We start from the raw sequence: 20,581 nt of genomic DNA on the forward strand, positions 1-20,581 counted from the left end.
ACCCAGGGGATACAGAAGTGCTGATGCATAGGAGCACATGTACACCAATGTTCATAGCGGCACTTTCTACAATAGCCAAATCATGGAAAGAGCCTAAATGTCCACCACTTGATGAATGGATCAAGAAGATGTGGTATATATACACAATGGAGTACTACATGGCCATGAGAAAGAATGAAATCTGGCCATTTGTAGCAAAGTGGATGGACCTCGAGGGTGTCATGCTAAGCGAAATAAGTCAGGCAGAGAAGCATAAATACCATGTGTTTGCACTCATAGGTCTAACAGGAGAAACCTAACAGAGGACCATAGGGAGAGGAAGGGGGATAGAGAGCTGGGGAGAGTGAGGGACACAAATCATAAAAGATTACTGAATACTGAAAACGAACCATGGACTGAAGGGGGAGTAGGAGGGAAGGCAGTGATGGTCATGGTGGGGGGCACTTGTGGGGAGAAGCACTGGATGTTATATGGAAACCAATTTGAAAATAAACTTTTAAAAAATAAATAAATAAGTAAATAAATAAATTTAAAAAGGAAGTATAAAAAATTAATTTACAATGTAAAAACTTAGAAGTACAAAAAAAACATGAAAGAAGAGTTTTATTTTTTATAAATTTGGACTGGGGAAAGCATTTCTAAGCATAACATGAAACTTGTCCACTTAAAAGATGATTAATCTGGGGAGCCTTGGTGACTTAGTTGATTAAATGACTGACTCTTGATTTTGACTCATGGTCATGGAATGAGCCACATGTCAGGCTCTGTGCTAACAGCACGAAGCCTGGTTGGAATTCTTTTTTTCTCTCTCTCAAAAAAAAAAAAAACATTTTTAAAAAAGCATTGAGCATTATAACTATACAAATTTTAAAATTTGGCATAGAAAGCATTATAAAAAAGCCAAATGATAACAATGAATTGGAAGATGTGCAATGCATATGACAAAAGGTTCATTTCCTTACCATATAAAGGGAAGTTATAAATCCCTAAGAAAATGATTAACAACCTAACAGAAAAATGGGCAAAGGATATGAACGAAGTTCACAGAAACAAATATCTCTTACACATAAAAAGATGCGCAATTTCATAGAGAGATGGCGATTTAAAATGGTAAACAATTACAACATTTACTACATGCTAGGTACTGTTCAAAGTACTTTATATATATTAACTCTTTTAATCCACACAAAAATCATATGGCAGATATTAATAGAAACCTCATTTTTAAAAAGTTTATTTATTTTGGGAGACAGAGAAAGTGAGAGTGCAAGACAGCGAGAGACGTGAACAGGGGAGGAGCAGAAAGAGAGGGAGAGAGAGAATCCCAAGGAGGCTCCGCACTCAGCATGCAGTCTGATGTGGCACTTGATCCCACCAACCATGAGATCATAACCTGAGCCGAAATCAAGAGCTGGACACCCAGGTGTGCCCTCAAATATATTTTAAAAGCTCCAATTACTCCCACTGTTCTGAGACAATCTTCAACAGATAGTTCAAGTATTCTTTTTTTTTAAGTTTATTTATTTTGGGGGAGAGACAGAGACCATACAGTGGGGAGAAGCAGAGAGAGAATCCTAAGCAAGCTTCACGCTGCTAGCACAGAGCCTGATGTGGGGCTCAAACTCCCGAAACTGCAAGATCATGACCTGAACCAAAACCAAGAGTCAGATACTTAACCAACTGAGGTGCCCATGCACCTCAATAGTTCAAGTATTTTGAATGTTTTCTTCCTTTACAGATAGCCATAAACCTACTGTGTATCATATTTATTATATTATATGTTTCTTGAGGATTTTTAAGTAATCTCTATACCCAATATGGGGCTTATAGTCATACCCCGAGATCAAGAGTCACATGCTCCACCTACTGAGCCACCAGGTGCCTCTCTCTAACTGTGTACCACATTGAGTACGCCTTTGCTACTCCTACAACCAGCATCCAGCATATTTGTTTCCTTTTTTTTTTTAATGAAGAACTTGAGGTCTTTTATCACTACTATCATTCCCTCCATTTGCCCCATTTTTCATTCAATTTCAAAAAATGATAATTTGCAATGAAAGCAATATTCATTTTAAAAATTTTGGCAGCTTGATTCTTTCTTTCAAAAATCTTAGATTTCATAAAATGTTACTGGTCAGTCTAATGTGTATAAATAGATCTAGGTGAGGCTGTTCTTTCTGAAGAGGGGTTGGAGAACCCAGTAAACTGAATGTTGGGAATGTTCAAAGTCATGAAGGCTAAGATTGACCACACTGGCATTAAGCGAAGCATATGCCACAAAAATATTTTAAAAAGACAAATGTGCTTATTCCAAGCTGGGCACAAAAACAGAGGACTGAAATACACATTACTATAAATTACTTACCATAAGAGCCCCGGCCAGCCATTTTATGAAATTGTTGCCAAGTAAGAGGACCTTGAACTCCCCAAGGCCTTACTGTTCTTTTTTTCTGAATAGCATCCTGAAGAACTGGCTGAAGAGATAGGAGCATTCGAAGTATATCCTGTGAGCACTGCATACTCATGTCTACAACCATTAAAAAGAAAAAAAAGAGAATTACTATTGCCCACACAACTGATTTTTTTAATGTTTACTTATTTTTGAGAGAGAGAAAGAGTATAGGCCAGGGAGGGGCAGAGAAAGAGGGAGACACAGAATCCTGAGCAGGCTCCAGGCTGTGAGCTGTCAGCACAAAGCGTGTCGCAGGGCTTGATCCCCTAAACTGTGAGATGATGGGCTGAGCTGAAGTCAGATGCTCAACAGCCACCCAGGCACCCCAAGAAATAAAATTTTAAAATAACAGATACATGAAAGAAAGTTCAACTTTCATTATCACAACTAAGCCATCTGTTTGTGCAGAGAACTGTATCAGTTTCTGTTTCAAATGATCTGCAGAAATGGTTCTTCTAGATTCTTACCAAGAACAGACATAATGAAAGTTATTGTAACTCCTCTCCATAAAAAAGTTAATCATTAACTCACTAACCAATTTATTTGGTAGTCATATGTAGTTCAGCAGAAAGAACTCTACCTCACACTGAAATTAGTTATAAACTGTGGACTTAATTACTACCACAATGGTAAAATGATTGGATAGAAAAGACTAGTTGGTTACATTGATTAAAATTTAATTTGGAAAGTAGACTATAACATTCTAAAATACAGAACTTGTACAGTAACAGATAACCATTTGCTCACACCGTAAAGTGTTAAAATACCCACAGATAATTTATAAACCTGGATTTACAGATTTATAGATTATCACATTATCATGATCTGCATTTCTGACCCACTATCAGAATGGGTATGAAAGACGCTGCTCTTAAATTTCAAAAGGCTTTTTTATAAAATCACTAAATGTTACTGAAATATTTAATCTGCTCCCCCAGTATGTTCAGTTGTAGCATTAAACATGTTTGTGTACTTTTACATTAAGTCATTTAACTTTAATTATTATTATTAAATAGTAAATTTCTGGCTTTCATCCCTATATCTAAATAATGTACAGAATTAGAAATAATTTCATTTCAAATATACTGCTTAATGACTATCATGCTTAAATAAAAACTGTATACACAATAGAATATATAGTCAGTAAGTAATAACAGAGGTATCTGAAATAGACTGATTTACACACTGGTAAATCAAAAGCAAGTCATCAAACTATCTATAGAGAATATTTTACATGAATAGTATAAAATGCAAATGTGTAATCACATAAAATGAAGTCTAGAAAAAGCTACTACTGGCTAAGGTGGTTTATCATAATCACATGGGGAACTTCCTAAAAACATATGCAGAGCTACCCTGAGAAATTCTGACCGGAGTTTTAGCTCAGGAATTTATACTGTGACTTTAATTCAAAAGATTTTCATTCTTTTAGAAAACACATTTACTGAAGACCTACTATGGGCCCAGAATTATGCTAGCTGCAAGGAATATACTGTGTAAATAAGGAATTGAGGAATCTTGTGGGGGAGACTGACATGAAAAAGAATTTAACTGTATATAGTGCCAAGTGCCAAGTCTCTATTTAAGCTGAAACCTGGCTGGAAAGCAATGATTAAAAGCATATAAAACAATTTTTAAGAGTGTTCATGAAGGATAGACACAAAGATCAGTAGAAACAGAACTGAGCATCCAGAAACCTCATATTTATGGTCAATTTATTTTTAACAGGGCATCAAAACAAATTAATGGGGAAATAATTTTTTTTAACAAATGGTTCTAGGATAGATGGATATTCACATTCAAAAGAATTTAAAGCTAGACTCCTTCCTTACACCTAAAATAGAAGTTAATTAGGAATTTATTATACACCTAAATATAAGTGCTATAGTTACTAAACTCCTAGAAAAAAAAAACACAGGAATCAATATTCATGACTTAGAGTTGGGAAAAGGCTTTGTAGATGTGATGCCAAAAGCACAATCAACAAGAGAGTAAGTATGCTGAACTTCATTAAAACTACAATCTTTTCTGCTTCAGGAGCACCTGGGTGGCTCAGTTTGTTAAGCATCCAACTCTTGGTTTCAGCTCAGGTCATGATCTCGTGTTTTTTGAGTTCAAGCTCCATGTCGGTCAGGCCTGTGATGACGACACTGTGGAGCCTGCAAAGGATTCTCTCTCAAAACAAACTTAAAAAAAAAAGAAACAAAAACCCTGTTCTATTTCAAAAGATACCATCAAGAAAATGAAAAGACAACCCAGAGAATAGGAAAAAATATTTGCAAATCATGTATCTGATGAGGGAAATGTATCTAGAACATGTAAAGAACTCTTACAGAGGCACTTGGGTGACTCAGTTTGTTAAGCATCTGACTTTGGCTCAGGTCATGATCCTATGGTTTGTGGGTTCAAGCCTCACATTGGGCTCTCTGCTGATAGCTTAGAACCTGGAGCCTGTTTCGAATTCTATGTCTCCCTCTCTCTCTGTACTGCCCCCTCACAAATAAAAATACTAAAAAAATAATAATAATAATAAAGAACTCTTACAACTCAATGATGAAAAGACAAAAAGTCTAATTACAAAATGAACAAAGGTTCTGAAAAGACATTTCTCCAAAGATCTACAAATGGACAATAAGCACATGAAAAGTCATTAGGGAAATGCAAATCAAAGTCACAATGAGATAATACTTCACACTCAATGCAATGACTAATTAAAAAAAGACACAAAATGACAAGTGTTAATGAGGATATGGAGAAAGTAGAACCCCCACACACTGCTGGTGGGAATGTAAAATGGTGCAGCTGCTTTGAAAAGTAAAAAGTTCCTCAAAAGGTAAAACAAAGTTCTACGCAAGTCCACCCATGAGTAATGAAAACATGTTCACATAAAAACTTGTATACATCCGTATATACCAGAATTATTCTTAATAGCTACTGGTAGAAACATTCCCAAATATCTATCAACAGATGAAAGGATAAATAAAGTGTGGTATACCCAATACAACAGAGTATTATTTGGCAATAAAAGGCAACAATTTAGGGGTGCCTGGGTGGCTGAGTTGGTTGAATGTCCAACTCCTGCTTTCAGCTCAGGTCATGATCTTATGGTTTGTAAGTTTGAGCCCTCATGGAGCTCTACACTGACAGTGCAGAGCCTGCTTGGGATTCGTTCTCTCTCCCTCTCTCTGTCCTGCCCCGATCATGCTCACTCTCTCAAAATAAATAAATAAATCTTTTTTAAAAATTACCAAAAAAAGCGCGATTTAATGCATGCTACATGAATGATCTTTGAGAACACTATGCTAAGTGAAAGAAATCAATCATAAAAGACTATGGTGTATGATTCTATTTAGGCAAAATGTACTAAAAAAAATCTATATAGAGAGAATGTAGTTGACTGGCATGGAAAGGGAGGGTTTGGAGGAAACTAAGGGAGTAACTTCTAATAGGTATAGGGTTCCTTTTCATGGTGATGAAAATGTAAAACAGACTGAAGTGATGGCTACACAACTCCATGAATACATACCTTGCTTTACTGTGTTTCACAAATACTGCATTTTTTTATCGGCTGACAGTTTGTAGCAACCCTGCAACAAGCAGGTCTACTGGTGTCATTTTTCCCAATAGCATTTGCTTATTTCATATCTCTGTGTCACATTTTGGTAATTCTCGCACTATTTCAAAGTTTTTCATTAGTACATTTGTTATGGTGATCTGTGATCCAGAGTGATCTTTGATGTTACCCTTATAAATTGGGGGGCGGGGGTTGGCACCACAAACCATGCTCACATAAGATGACAAACCGAATAAATGTCATGTGTGTTCTGACTGCTCCAGAACTGGCTGTTCCCCTCTCCCCCTCTCTGGGCCTCTTTATTTCCTGCGACATAACAATATTGAATTTAGGCCAATTAATAACCTTACAGTGGCCACTAAGTATTCAAGTGAATGAAAGAGTTGTACTTTAAATCAAAAGCTAGAAATGATTAAACTTAGTGAGAAAGGCACGTTGAAAGCCCACACAGGCTGAAAGCTAGGCCTCTTGCACCAAATAGCCAAGTTGTGAAAGCAAAGGAAAAGTTGAAGAAAATTAAAAGTGCTACTCCAGCTAACACACAAATGATTTTAAATAATGAAACAGTTTGTTGCTGATGTGAAGAAAGTTTTAGTGGTCTGCATAAAATATAAGATTTCCTTAAGCCAAAGCCTAATCCAGAGCAAGACCCTAATTTTTCAATTCTATGAAGGCTGAGAGAGGTAAGGAAGGTGCATAAGAAAAGTCTAAAACTAGCAGAGGTTGGTTCATTAAGTTTAAGCAAAGAAGCCATCTCCATAACATCAAAGTGCAAGTAAAGCAGTAAGGCTGCTTAAGTTAACTTGCTATAGCAAATTATCCAGAAGATCTAGCTAAGAAAATTGATGAAGATGGCTATACTAAATAATAGATTTCTCTTTTTTAGATGTTTATTTTTTTATTTACAGAGAGTGAGAGGGCTAGTGTAAGCTGGGGAGAGGGGGCAGAGAGAGAGAGAGAGGGAGAAAGAGAAACCCAAGCTGGCTTCATGCTGTCAGCATGAGCCTGACATGGGGACACAGGGCTTGATTCCAAAATCCACAAGATCATGACCTAAGCTGAAATCAAGCGTCAGATGCTTAACTGACTGAGCCACCCAGAGGCCCCAAACAATATATTTTTCAATGTAGATGAAACAACTTTCTATTGGAAGAAGATATCATCCAGGGCTTTCATAGCTAGAGAGAAGTTAATGCCAAGCTTCAAAACTTTGCTGTCTCTCTTCTTAAGGGCTCATGTGGTTGGTGACATTAAGTTGAAGCCAACACGCATTTACCATTCTAAAAATCCTAGGGCCCTTAAAAATTAAAAAAAAGAAAAAGAAAGAATTATGCTTAATGTCCTCTGCCCTGGCTCTATAAAATGGAATAAAGCCTGGGTGATAGCACATCTGTTCACATCACGATATACTGAATATTTTGAGTCCACTGCTAAAACCTAATGCTCAGAAAAAAAGAGATTCCTTTCAAAATATGACTGCTTGGTCTACAGCCATATGACCCAGAACACACCCAATCTCCTCAAAATACGACTGCTCAATGATGATGCACCTGGTTACGCAAGAGCTCTGATGGAGACATACAATGAGATTAATGTTGTTTTCATCTCTGCTAACACAACATCCATTCTGCAGCCCATGAATTAAGGAGCAATTCCAACTTTCAAGTCTTATTTATTTAAGAAATATATTCCAAAATGTTGTAGCTACCATAGATAGTAATTCCTTTGATGGATCTGTGCAAAATAATTGAAAAGCTTCTGGAAATCATTCACCATTCTAGATACTACTTAGGAACATTTGATTCATGGGAAGAGGTAGGTCAAAAAACAACATTAACAGGAATTTGGAAAAAGCTAATTGTAACCCTTATGGATGACTTTGAGGGCTCAAGACTTCAGTGAAGATGAGATAGAAACAGAGAACTAGAATTAGATGTGACTGAATTGCTTGAATCTCATTATAAAACTTTCATGGATGAGAAGTTGCTTCTTATCCAGTGAAGATATTGTGAAGATTGTTGAAATGACAACAAAGGATTTAGAATATTACATAATAAACTTTGCTGGCCAAGCAGCAGCAGAATTTGAGGACGGACTCCAATTCTGAAAGAAGTTCCACTGTAAAATGCTATCAAACAGCACCTGCTACTACAGAGAAATTGTTCATGTAAGGAAGATTCACTCAATATGGCAAACTTCACTGTTGTCCCATTTTAAGAAATTGCCAGCGCTACCTCAGTCTTCAGCAACCACCATCCTCCTCAGCCAGCAGCCATCAACACTGAGGCACCTTGCTGTATGCTCAGACAATGGTTAGCATTTTTTAGCAATATAGTATGTTTAAATTAAGGTTATATATTTTTTAGATATAATGCCACTGCACACTTAATAAGACTACAGTGTAGTGTAAATATAACTTTTATGTGCACTGGGAAACCAAAATATTCATTTGACTCACTTTATTCACCTTATTGTGGTAGTCTGGAACTAGATGCACAATGCTTCTGAGGCATGCCTACACTAAAAAGCCATTCAACCATACACTTTAAATGAGTGAATTGTATGGTATGGCAGTCAATAAAGCTGTTGAAATCAGTCATCTTGGAGTTTTGTAATGGTAAGGATGGGCAGCAATATGGGCAATTTTTACTTCTACTTTTTTGCATTGTCTAGAACTCTTCTTTTCAGCAAGTATGCATTTAAAAAAAATTAGAACAAAGCTTTTTGTATCTTGAAAGAAATTAACATTACCATTAAAATACACAAACTGTTGGGGTGCCTGGGTGGCTCAGTTGGTTAAGCGTCTGACTCCTGATTTTGGCTCAGGTCCTTATCTCACAGTTCACGAGTCTGAGCCCTATCCTGACAGTAAAGCTCCACGCTGACAGTGTGGAGCCTGCTTGAGATTCTCTCTCTTCCCCTCTCACTCTGGCCCTCCCCTGCTTGTACTTTCTCTTTCTCAAAATAAATAAATAAATAAATAAATAAATAAATAAATAAATAAATAAATATATATAAAAAAGCTGTTGTTTAAAGATTTTTAATTCCTTCAAAAAATATTTTAATCCCTTGAACCTCTACTATATGCCAGGCACTTTTCTAAGTATTGGGGATATATCAACAAGCAAAACAGACAAAAATTCTTGCACTTACACAGAATTTGCATTGGGTAAATTTAATGGAGAGATAATAATTAATTATACAGTATGTTAGAAGGTAAAATGCACACTATAGAAAAAAACAAAAGCAGCAGGATGGAGAATGTGGAGAGGGGTTTGCAGTTTTATACTGAGAAAATGATAGCTGAGAAGATTTAAAGGAGACAAGACAGTTACCCCTATAAATATGTGGGGGAAAGATGATCCAGGCAGAGAAAACAATTAGGGCAAAGGTCCTACCTAATGTAGGACTTTTCCTTTCATGATGCTGCTGTAGTTTAATGAATGTATTCCAATAAATATTACACATTTAGGTTTTACAGCATTGTTTTATATTGAAATGTAAAGGCACTGCTTTTTGTTTTAAATTACTTTTTTAAAGTATTTATTTAAGTAATCTCTATACCCAGTGTGGGGCTTGAACTCATGACCCTGAGATCAAGAGTGCCATGCTCTTCCAATTGAGCCAGCCAGGCACGCTTGTTTTCAATTATTTTAATACAAATTCTTGGGAAGAAACTTATCTTTATGATTATAAAGTTTTCAGTTTACATTAATGTTTATAGTAACACAAAAAATATTATGGCTCAATATTTTCTATTATTTGGCAAATACGTTGGTTCTTTTTTTGAGGAGCAACTGGCATAAGTTCTTTTTTTATTTTTTATTAGAGGTAATATTGACATAACATTAGTTTCTAGTGTACAGTGTAAAGATTTAATATATACATATTGTAAAATGATCACCACAATGCCTCCACAGGCTATGTTCTTAACTACCACCTATGGCTGAAAATAATCCTGCCCTTTGTGTGGGTATCTACAACATTCATTTACACCTTTTTCTTTTTTAACTTGGTCCTTGAGTTCAATGAATCATCAAATTACGTCATGAACAAAATATTAACCATTAGTCCATGTATTACTCTATCTTACATCACAAATCTTCTTTAATATTATGAACAACTATGATCTCATGACCCAAGAACTAGAACATCACCAAAGTGCTTTCTTCCTATCCTATCCCTCCCTCAGCTTTTAAAAATTAACCACTATCCTGAATTTTAAATATTTAGTTTTGCTTATTTTGAAACTTTCTAGGAGCACCTGGCTGGCTCAGTTAAGTGTCCAACATCAACTCAGGTCATAATCTTGCGATTCGTTGAGTTTGAGCTCTCTGTCAGGCTCTGTGCTGACAGCTCAGCCTAGAACCTGCTTCACATTCTGTGCTCCCTCTCTCTGCCCCTCCCCCACTCATGTTCTCTCAAAAGTAAACATTAAAAACTTTTTAAAAAAAGAAACTTTCTACCATATATAATCTTCTGAGACTTGATCCCTCTCTCTTCCCTTAAATACTAAGATTCATCTGTGTTACATATAGTTTTATTCATGTTCAAATCTACACAACATTCTATCTGTACCACCATAATTATTTACCCATTCTCCTGTGAATGGGCGGGCATTCAGGATATCTTTACTTCCTTCAACACCGCATTATAGTTTTAGTTCTCTGAATAGTGCAAAAGCAATTTAAAAATAAGGTATCTTCACTTCTGAAACTGATATTGCACTGTATATGAGCTAACTAAAATATTCTTTAAAAAAAATAAAATTATTGAAGCACCTGGGTGGCTCGGCAGCTAAGTGTCCGAATTTGGCTCAGGTTATGATCTTGCAGTTCATGGGTTTGAGTTCTGCCTTGGACTCTGTGCTGACAGCTCAGAGCCTAGAGACTACTTTGAGTTCTAAGTCTCCCTCTCTCTGCCCCTCCCCCTTGGTTGTACTCTGTCTCAAAATTAAACATTAAAAAATTTTAAATAAAATAATTAATAAACGAACGAATGAGTGTAAGGTATCATCATATCTCTCAGAATACTACATACACTGTTTTGCATGTGTCAAAAAATGACTGACTTAGCAAATAACACATGGAACAAATATGGTATATACCACCTTAGAAAAGATCCTTATCAAAAAACACATTTTGAAGGAGGCAAATTTTCTGTATTACAATTAAAAGTTAGAAAAGTTAGTGGTATATTGAGACATCTTAAAAACTGTTGGGGTGCCTAGGTGGCTCAGTTAAGCATCTGACTCGATTTTGGCTCAGCTCATGATCTCATGGTTTATGAGTTCGAGGCCCCCCACTGGGGACTCTGTGATGACAGTGAGGAGCCTGCTTGGGATTCTCTCTCCCTTTCTTTCTGCCCTTCCCCACTCCCCACTCTCTCAAAATAAATAAACTTTTGAAAGAACTGTAAGTTGGTTGGTTGGTTGGCTGTGTCTGAAAGAAAAATATCTGGGGGGCACCTGGGTGGCTCAGTTGGTTAAGCATCCAACTCTTGATTTCAGCTCAGGTCATGATCTCAGTTTGTGAGTTTGAGACCTACATCACGCACTGTACTGACAGTGCAGATCCTGATTGGGATTCTTCCTTTCTCTCTCTCTCTCTCTCTCTCTCTCTCTCTCTCTCTCCTCACGCCTGTGCTCTGTTGTTCAAAATAAATAAAAAATTTTTTAAATACTGAGAAAAAAAAGAAGAAAAATATCTAATTCAGTATTTTAGTAATGGGAACTTGTATTTATTCAGTACTATGTTTCAAGCACTGTGCCAAGCATGTAATATGGATTAAACTCTTTAGTTTTTTTTATTTTCTTGAGTTATTTTGAGAGAGCCAGTGAGCGAGTGAACAAGTAAGGAAGAAACAGAAAGAAGGAGAGACAGAATCTCAAGTAGGTTCCACACCATTAGCACCGAGCCTGATGTGGGCCTTAAACTCACAAGCCTTAAGATCATGACCTAAACTGAGATAAAGAGTCAGACACTTAACAGGCACCCCTAGATCTTTAGAACTCTACACAACTAGTATTAGACGTTGTACTTATATAGCATTATTTGACGCTGATGATCATTCTTTCCTTCTTCAAACATTTTTTACACTTACTTGACTTCTAGGACACCCTACTCTCTTGGTTTTCCTCCCATCTCCTAGGTTTCCTATCCTGGATCCTCCCCTTCTTCTCCATCTCTAAATGTCAGTTCCATCCTCAGACTTCACTCTAGTTACTCTCTAGGTTGTTAGATACAGCTCCATAGATTTTAACACTGATAACTTATACTAGAAAATTTTAATCTCTAGGGGCGCCTAGGTGGCTCAATCAGTTAAGCGTCCGGCTTCGGCTCAGGTCATGATCTCAAGGTTCACGGATCCAAGCCCTGCGTCGGGCTCTGTGCTGACAGCTAGCTCAGAGCTTGGAGCCTGCTTCAGAGTCTGTATCTCCCTCTCTCTCTGACCCTACCCTGCTCGCACTGTCTCTCTCTGTCTCTCAAAAATAAATAAAAAACATTAAAAAGAAATTTTTAAAAGAAAATTTTAATCTCTAGCCCCAACCACTCCTGTGAATTTAAAACTTGTATCTCCACATATGTATTTGAACTCCTCCCTCAGTGTTTCTTTCCTCTATAATTAGAACCATCATTCATCCTGCTGCTCATGCTATCCTTGATGCCTTATCATTTCTTATATATACCAGCAAATCTATTTCCCAAATATACCTAGAACCTATTAGTCTTATCTCTCTTGCTTCCAATTTTGTCTAAGTTACCATCATCTTACACCATCTTTCTAAATGACTCCTAACAACTCTACCTGCTTCTAATCTTACCTTCACAACACATACTAGCCAGAATGATCTTTTAAAACAAATAGAAAAAAGACCACTTTATTTCTCTGCTCAAAACTGACGTATAGCTTCCCATTAGTCTTAGAATAAACTATAAAGGTTTTACATAGTCTATAAGAACCCTACATGATTTTGGCTTTTGGCCAGCTCTTAGATTCCATGTCTGACCAATCTCCCCATCACCCAGTTCATTCCAGCAACAATGTCTCCTTACTGTTCCTCAAACATATTAGCCATACAAAGCCTCTGGGTCTTTGCCCTCCCTGAAACCTTCTTCCCTTGGTTGGCCACATAGCTCTACTCCCTCACTTTATGTAGGTCTTTGCTCAAATGCTATCCCTCGGAAATACTTTTCCTAACCATACAGCTAAAATAACCATACACTTCTGGGACACCTGGCTGGCTCAGTCAGTAGAGCATGTGACTGTTGACCTTGGGATGTGAGTTTAAGCCCCACACTGGGTGCAGAGCTCACATAATTAATTAATTAATTAAAATAAATCACAAAATACTTACCCAAATAAATAAATTAGTGCACTCTTTTTCCACGCCTTTCTACTTGCTTTTTCTTCAAAGCCATTTATCACTATTATATAATTACAATTTTTTTGTTTGTTTATATGTTCTACACTAAATTATGAGCTCCAAAAAGGCAAGAAGTTTGCTTCATTTAACGCTGCACTTTTATAAAAGAACAGTGTGTGGCACATATCAGGTGCTCAGTAAATATTTAATGAGTGAAAGAATGTTGAATAAAGCAGACAGCTAGCAATTTTCTGTTAATTAACATCTGCAAAGTACCTTTTATATTCTTACATAAGTACATAATTACAGACTTACAAGACCCATACTTTTATTGGTGAAATTAAACTAAAATGCTAAGAAATTCTCCCTTTAAAAATGTCATCCTTAAAGTAGTTTTAAGTCAAAATTTTAGTGTCTCCATTAGCTACATGTAAAACTGTCTTTAATGCTTTTTCCTAAGAAAGCAAAGTCCTACAATTAAAGGAAAATAAACAAAAATCATTCCATTAGCATACTTACCGTTTCTTTTGGACCAGGGGTGTAAGCATGAACTTTTCACAAGTGCTTCATCAACTCTCCCTCCTGACATGTTATCCATGAACTGACGCCCATGCTCTAAGGCAAGGTAGCAGTCATTGCAACAGTCCCGCTCCTCAACACGCACCCAATTACTAATCACACCAATTCTGGGGAAAGGATCTTGGTCTGCTGCTCCAAAGGGTGAAAATAAATTAGTGCACTGATCTTGTAGCAATAATATCAACTCGTCAGGGAATTTTTCAGATTCCTTTAGTCCTCCATTAACATGTTCAGCAGAAGTAGCCCTGAGAGCTTCAAAACGTTTTTCTGCTTCTTTGCCACATTCTGTGTTGCGTCCTATGATGTCTAGTTCATCTTCAAGAAATAATCCTGAATTGTTTCCAAATTTTCTGTTCATGACAGCACTGAAGCCACAGGTACACCTATACTGTGCTTCCTGCATTGGATCTGGAATGTAAACTCCAACATCGGCACCCTTGATATTCATGTTGCAGACACAGATACAGCAACTATCAAAGTTACAGTCTTTAAACAAATTCATAACTGATTCTGAAAGAATGAGGTTTACATAAAGACTGTGTGCTTCAGGGATGGAAGGAACAGTTGCAGGTTCAACAGAGTTAAGGGGTCTGCATGTAGATGGGGTGGAAGCTGGTGAATACAAGTCTGAATTTTCATATTTGACTGAACCTTGAGCACTAGCAGGTCCACCAGCTCGAGGAGTCCTTGGAGTCCTTGGAGTCCTTGGAGTCGGAAACCTGGGTGTAGATGGAGAAGGAAGAATTCCTGCTCCACTGTTACTAGGAGGTGCACTGCTAGGAGGCATCCCAAAAGAAGTATGAGTTTGAGGTGTATAAGCAGGACCATATTCTTGATCAATAGTACTTCCATCACTAGTATTACCAGGGTAAAAGAAAATCAAACACATACATAAAGGAACATATTAGTGATATGAAACAGAACAAAAAATGTCCAGCATTTTTCAGGAACAATGATAAACAGAAAGCACAATTAGTGCAAAAATTGTAAGTATAATTAAAATATATTTCCAGTTAATATATCCACTCTAGGTGACTGCTGTAGACTGTGGACCAACCAACTAGTTCCAAATTATAAGTGAAATAAATCTGTTTACACTTATCCACACCTAAACACCCACCATTATTATCTATAATTCTTGTACTACAAATAACCATATTTCATTGATCCTAAGATGTCACAAAAACAACCAAAAAAATGAAGACAAATAAAGTTTAATGATACTTAAGTTTTCCAATAATTTATCCATACCCAACTAAAACCATTATAACTTACTGATCAAAAAATAATTTTTAGAATCTTCAAAGCCCAGTATCCTTTTTCTAAATACTATCAAAGTACCTACTTCTATGAAAAAAATTAAAGCTATATAAGCACACCTGTACTATACCAATAACATAAATCTAAATCATACCCCTCTTTGATGAATGGCACTGCAGGCCCTGAGGAAAGCAACTCCAGTTTTCCAACCGTCCAACTCTGACGGTAAATACACTCTTCTGGCAATTTGATAGGAGGCAGACATTGGCTTGGGAGACTTTTTAGAGGTGCAAACATGGAACATCCCACCAGAACTTGACAATTTTCAGGCTTATAGACATAAGAAAAATCCTACAATACAAAGACCATGACTTTCAGCATCTTACCTTCCAGGGTAAAAAAGCTAAAGTGACTAAACAAAATACTAAAACGACGCTTAAGTAAGCCACCCAAGTGCCTATTATTCAATTCTTAAATGCATTCTTTTTTGTTTTATTTTCAGTATAATTAACATACAGTGTTATATCAGTTTTAGGTGTACAATATAGTGATTCAACAATACCATACATCACCCAGTGTTTATCACCAACCTCCTCTGATAACCATCAGTTTGTTCTTTATAGTTAAAGAGTCTCTCTAAGTTTGTCTCTTTTTTTACTCCCCTTTGCTTATTTGCTTTGTTCCTTAAGTTCCACACAGGAGTGAAAATATATGCTAATTGTCCTTTCCTGACTTATTTCACTTAGCATTACACTCTCTAGCTCCATCCAGGTCATTGCAAATGGCAAGTCCATTCTTTTTTTATGGCTAAATAATATTCCTGTGTGTGTGTGTGTGTGTGTGTGTGTGTGTGTGTGTGTGTGTATCTTCTATCCATTCATCTGTTCAATACCACTCATCATCATGGTTAATGCAAATCAAAACTACAATGAGAGGGGCATCTGGCTGGCTCAGTTGGTAGAGCATGCAAGTCTTCATCTCAGGGTTGTGAGTTTAGGCCCCACATATGGTGTGGAGTTCACTTATAATAAAAAAAAATTTTTTTTAAAAGAAAATCTACTATGAGATATCACCTCACAACAATAAGAATGCCTAAAATCAAAAACACAACAGGCATTGGTGAGGATGTGAAGAAAAAGGAACTCTCTTACACTGCTGCTGGTACTGCAAACTGATGCAGCCACTGTGGAAAACAGTGGTGGTTCCTAAAAAAGTTGAAAATAGAACTACAGTCCAGTAATCACACCACTGGGTATTTACTCAAAAATTACAAAAACACCAATTCAAAGAGATACATGCACCCCTGTTTTAGCAGCATTATTTACAATAGCCAAATTATGAAAGCAGCCCAAGTGTTCTTAAATGCATTCTCTGTAGTTTTACCACTATTCAGCCTTCAAATTTGTTAACTACAAAATGAGAATCACGATGAACAGATTTTTTAATATAGCAACAAACTACATCTATAAGAAGATATTGGAAGTGAATTATTTTTCTAGAAATATAAAATACTTACTTTAATTTCAGAAGGTTTTGGGCTACAGAATCCTTCATCAACCTCAATTTTGAACTGTGTTCCAATATTAGAACTATTTCCTTCTAGAATAGTCCCTCCAGGTGTTATATCCATACTACCATATTCTTTATTACTCATATTCATTGGGGAAAATCCCATAATATGCTGTTCCAACGATGGTGGTGTAGGATACATTTTATGAAGATCTGCAGTGCCTATAATTAATAAAACACACATTTTAACCTAGGACTAAATAAAAAGAAGTTAATCTGTGTTTAAAAGAACGGGGTGGGGAATTTTATTCATATTAAAAGTTGCAGATTTATCTGCAGCAGAATTGGGAAGCTTACTTATGCAAGATAATGGGTCCAGATTTCCTGTCTTTGATTCCTTACAGCTGGATTTATCATCGGTTCCATTTGCTGACTTTTTAGATCCAGGCTATTAACAAAAACAAAAACATATATTTATCTGAAATTTTAAATGCAATGTGATCCAAGATGTAATCATTAAGATGTAACTTGAAAGTCAAACCCATTCATCAAATATATTATTTTGAATTTGTCCTAAAGCCAAATATTAGATGCTAGATACAATTCAAAGACTTAAGACACACTTTAAACAATCACTGAACCCAGATTAATTTCTGTTTATTTGATAATCCTGCAATTTAAGAGAAAGAAAAGTTCCTCCAAATAAAAATGACCAATACTTTTAAGAAAACATAGAAGAATAACCTACTACTTAAAGGCTATTAAAATTTAAAATAAAGAAAAAGAAAAATGAAAACGGAAACCTGCAATAAGGATTTGTAACACAGAACTGCTTCTTAGAAAAACATACACCTAAAATATTTGCTCCCTTAAATAAAACACATCAAATTTTCCTATATAATCAATCACCTCTCTGAATTCTAATTTATAATTTTACCTTAAGAATCTCCTTCTCTCTACAAAAATGCTCCAACACGTAAAAGCAAGCATACACTTCAGAAAGATCTCATATGACAAACAGTAGGATACCTAACTAGGTAGTAGGATACATTGAACAAATCAAGTTTTACCATCTCCAATCTGTCACCAATGTTTTTATATTTGCAAACACGGTTCCAAGTCTCCTGCTAGCCACTTTGTCATAAATATGACAGTTCTAATGACAACCTTCTTACCTCACAATATCCATAGCTGATACATGAATAGTAACAGAGAGAAAGCATAAAAATACCAAAGAATTCAGGGATGTATCTACCTAGTAAATGGTACCCTCTAAAATATACTGTATTTTGGGATACAGAATGTTAGTTTATGTACAGTATACCTGCCTTATGACACTTAATTGAAGACACTAAATGTGCCTATATGTGTATATATACACAAATATATGTGTATCATATACAAGTGAGAGGATTAAAAGTATGTTACATAAAAAAGTATATATTGTATATGACAAGACCAAATATATTACAGAACTTTCCAAGCTACCTTTATGCAGATGAAAATGGAATTCATTTGTTCATTAATTTGACATTATAACAAATCTCATTTTAAGCTTTCTTTTATAATCACCTTTCTCTGCGAATGGATGTTCAAAATTAACTACTTTTTCTTCCTCTTTCATTATTGTAGTATATAGCTGTCTTATAATAGTGGTTGTGATGACAAACATATTCAAAAGAACTGGTATTCCTTAATAAATTGACAAGGCATGTAATTCTAATGTTAATTATTAATCTTATCTAAGTGAGTCAATTCCAGGGTCATTTTTCAAATGAGAGAAATAAAGAATAGGAAAATAATTCTGCTTCCTAAAGATTGCAGAAAAAGAATATATTGTAAAGTTCAAATTAATCACACATGGTCTTCAAACATAAAAAAGAAAAAATGCTGTTTATAGGTGACACTATGCCAAGAATGCTCAAACATAAGGTTATAAAAGGAAACCAATTAATAAAATTTTATTCCAAAATATTTCCTATTTTTCAGAGCCAAAACGTCCTGTTCAAGTCGCACATCACTTCTCAAAAATAAGTCTACATAAAATGAAGGAAGCGATATTAAAATCTTAGCCATTACTAGAATACTCACTGTTAGCTCATCCTCATCAGAATTGAAGAGATTATCAAGGTCAGTATAAGAAACAGCCAGATCTGAGTCATAAATCAAGCTGGTTGATGGAGGGCGGGCATGACTAGTAGGGCGTGGAGCATCTATACATGTCAATCAAAAAAGCAAAATTTAAAAACTCCACTATTGATCAAATAAGTATTATTCTATTTATTTAAGCTAGATACCTAACTAAACCTATAAGGGTATTATACAATAAGAAACTGTGATCGGCGTGGGGCGCCTGGGTGGCTCAGTCGGTTAAGTGTCCAACTTCAGCTCAGGTCATGATCTCACAATCTGTGAGTTTCAGCCCGCCTAGGGCTCTGCTGACAGCTCGAACCTGGAGCCTGCTTCAGATTCTGTGTCTCCTCTCTCTCTGCCCCTCCCCAGCTCATGCTGTCTCTCTCTCAAAAAAAATAAACATTAAAAAAAACTTTTTTAAACCAAAACCGTGATTTGCTTAAAATCTAGAAATTTTTTTCATAGAAATAAAGTTGTAAATAAATGTAACTTCTCCAGGAAGCTCACTAAAGGCTATGTAATCCATAATATGGCTAAGTACTCTGGTTTTATATACCAAATAAAAAGATATACACTAACAGGACAATAGTGTACACACACACACACACACACACACACACACACACACACATTTATTTTTCTATCTTCCTGAGAGAAGCATAGTACAATGATTAGTGCCCTGGCTCTTGAGTCAGACAATTATGAACTTGAATTCCCAACTCCAACACTAACAATTTGACCCTGGAAAGTTACATAACCTCTCTGTACCTTAGTAAAAGCACGAATTAAAAATGAAAGGGATGTAGCTACAGCACTTTGTCCAGTGCCAGGCACTAAGTATCAGTAAATATTACCTCTTGGCTAAGCTTCATTTTAGTTCTAGAATTTTATTTTCCTTTTTATTTCCCCCCTCCTCAGATGTAGGGAAGAAAATATAGGATTACTTAAGAAAAAATACAAATACCATTGGAAGTTATATTCCTTTTACATTCTCTCACAAGAAAAAAAAATTGCATTTGGTGTATAACCTTGTGAAGTATCCTAGGATTATCAAATGACTTGAAACAGTTCTTACTTTCATTAAGATGAATGTCACTTTCCAAGTGCTCTGCATGTCAGTTCTAAAAATTAACTGGAGCCGTTCTGAAATTTGGTGTAAAAAATCATGTAGGGGGTCCTAGTGGCTCAGTTGGTTGGGACTTCAGCTCAGGTCATGATCTCACAGTTTGTGGGTTCGGGCCCCACACAGAGCTCTGTGCTGACAGCTCAGAGCCCGGCGCCTGCTTCGGATTCTGTGTCTCCCTTTCTCTCTGCCCCTCCCCAACTTGTGCTCTCTCTTTCTCTTTCAAAAATAAGCATTAAAAAAACCCCTAAAGGATAACAGTAAATTATATAGATTTTTAATTAAAAAATCACCTATGGTGCTTATTAAAGTATATTTCAGAGCTCCACCTCAAAAGATTGCTCCAATATGTGAGATGGTCCAAATTTAGAGAAAGCACAAGACAAGAATTGTACTGATTATCATATAAATTTTGTAAAAGAAATAATGTGCCACATCTCTCTATTTCAAGCACAAAGAGCACCAGTCAGACTCTTTCAAAGTGGAGTCTTGGCCACATTATCCTCAGTGCCAAGAATAGTCCCTACATATAAAACCTATTCGATAAACATTTTGATAAATTAGTAATTTCAACAACAGTTCTAA

At 36.1% G+C, this 20,581-nt stretch overlaps 1 protein-coding gene across 1 annotated transcript in view; it reads right to left on the reverse strand.

Moving 5' to 3' along the window:
* The window catches only part of MED13 (mediator complex subunit 13), a 112,316-nt gene that overhangs the window by 30,703 nt on the left and 61,032 nt on the right, over positions 1-20,581 (reverse strand). Inside the window, exons 12-17 of the mRNA XM_029926723.1 lie at positions 18,832-18,953; positions 17,098-17,188; positions 16,748-16,962; positions 15,386-15,582; positions 13,912-14,825; positions 2,366-2,527 (exon numbers count right to left, since the gene is read on the reverse strand). Of these exons, the coding sequence (XP_029782583.1) occupies positions 2,366-2,527; positions 13,912-14,825; positions 15,386-15,582; positions 16,748-16,962; positions 17,098-17,188; positions 18,832-18,953 (1,701 nt within the window). The remainder of the gene's footprint in view (positions 1-2,365; positions 2,528-13,911; positions 14,826-15,385; positions 15,583-16,747; positions 16,963-17,097; positions 17,189-18,831; positions 18,954-20,581) is intronic.

Source organism: Suricata suricatta, chromosome 17, assembly GCF_006229205.1.
Source record: "Suricata suricatta isolate VVHF042 chromosome 17, meerkat_22Aug2017_6uvM2_HiC, whole genome shotgun sequence".
Taxonomy (NCBI): Eukaryota; Metazoa; Chordata; class Mammalia; order Carnivora; family Herpestidae; genus Suricata; species Suricata suricatta.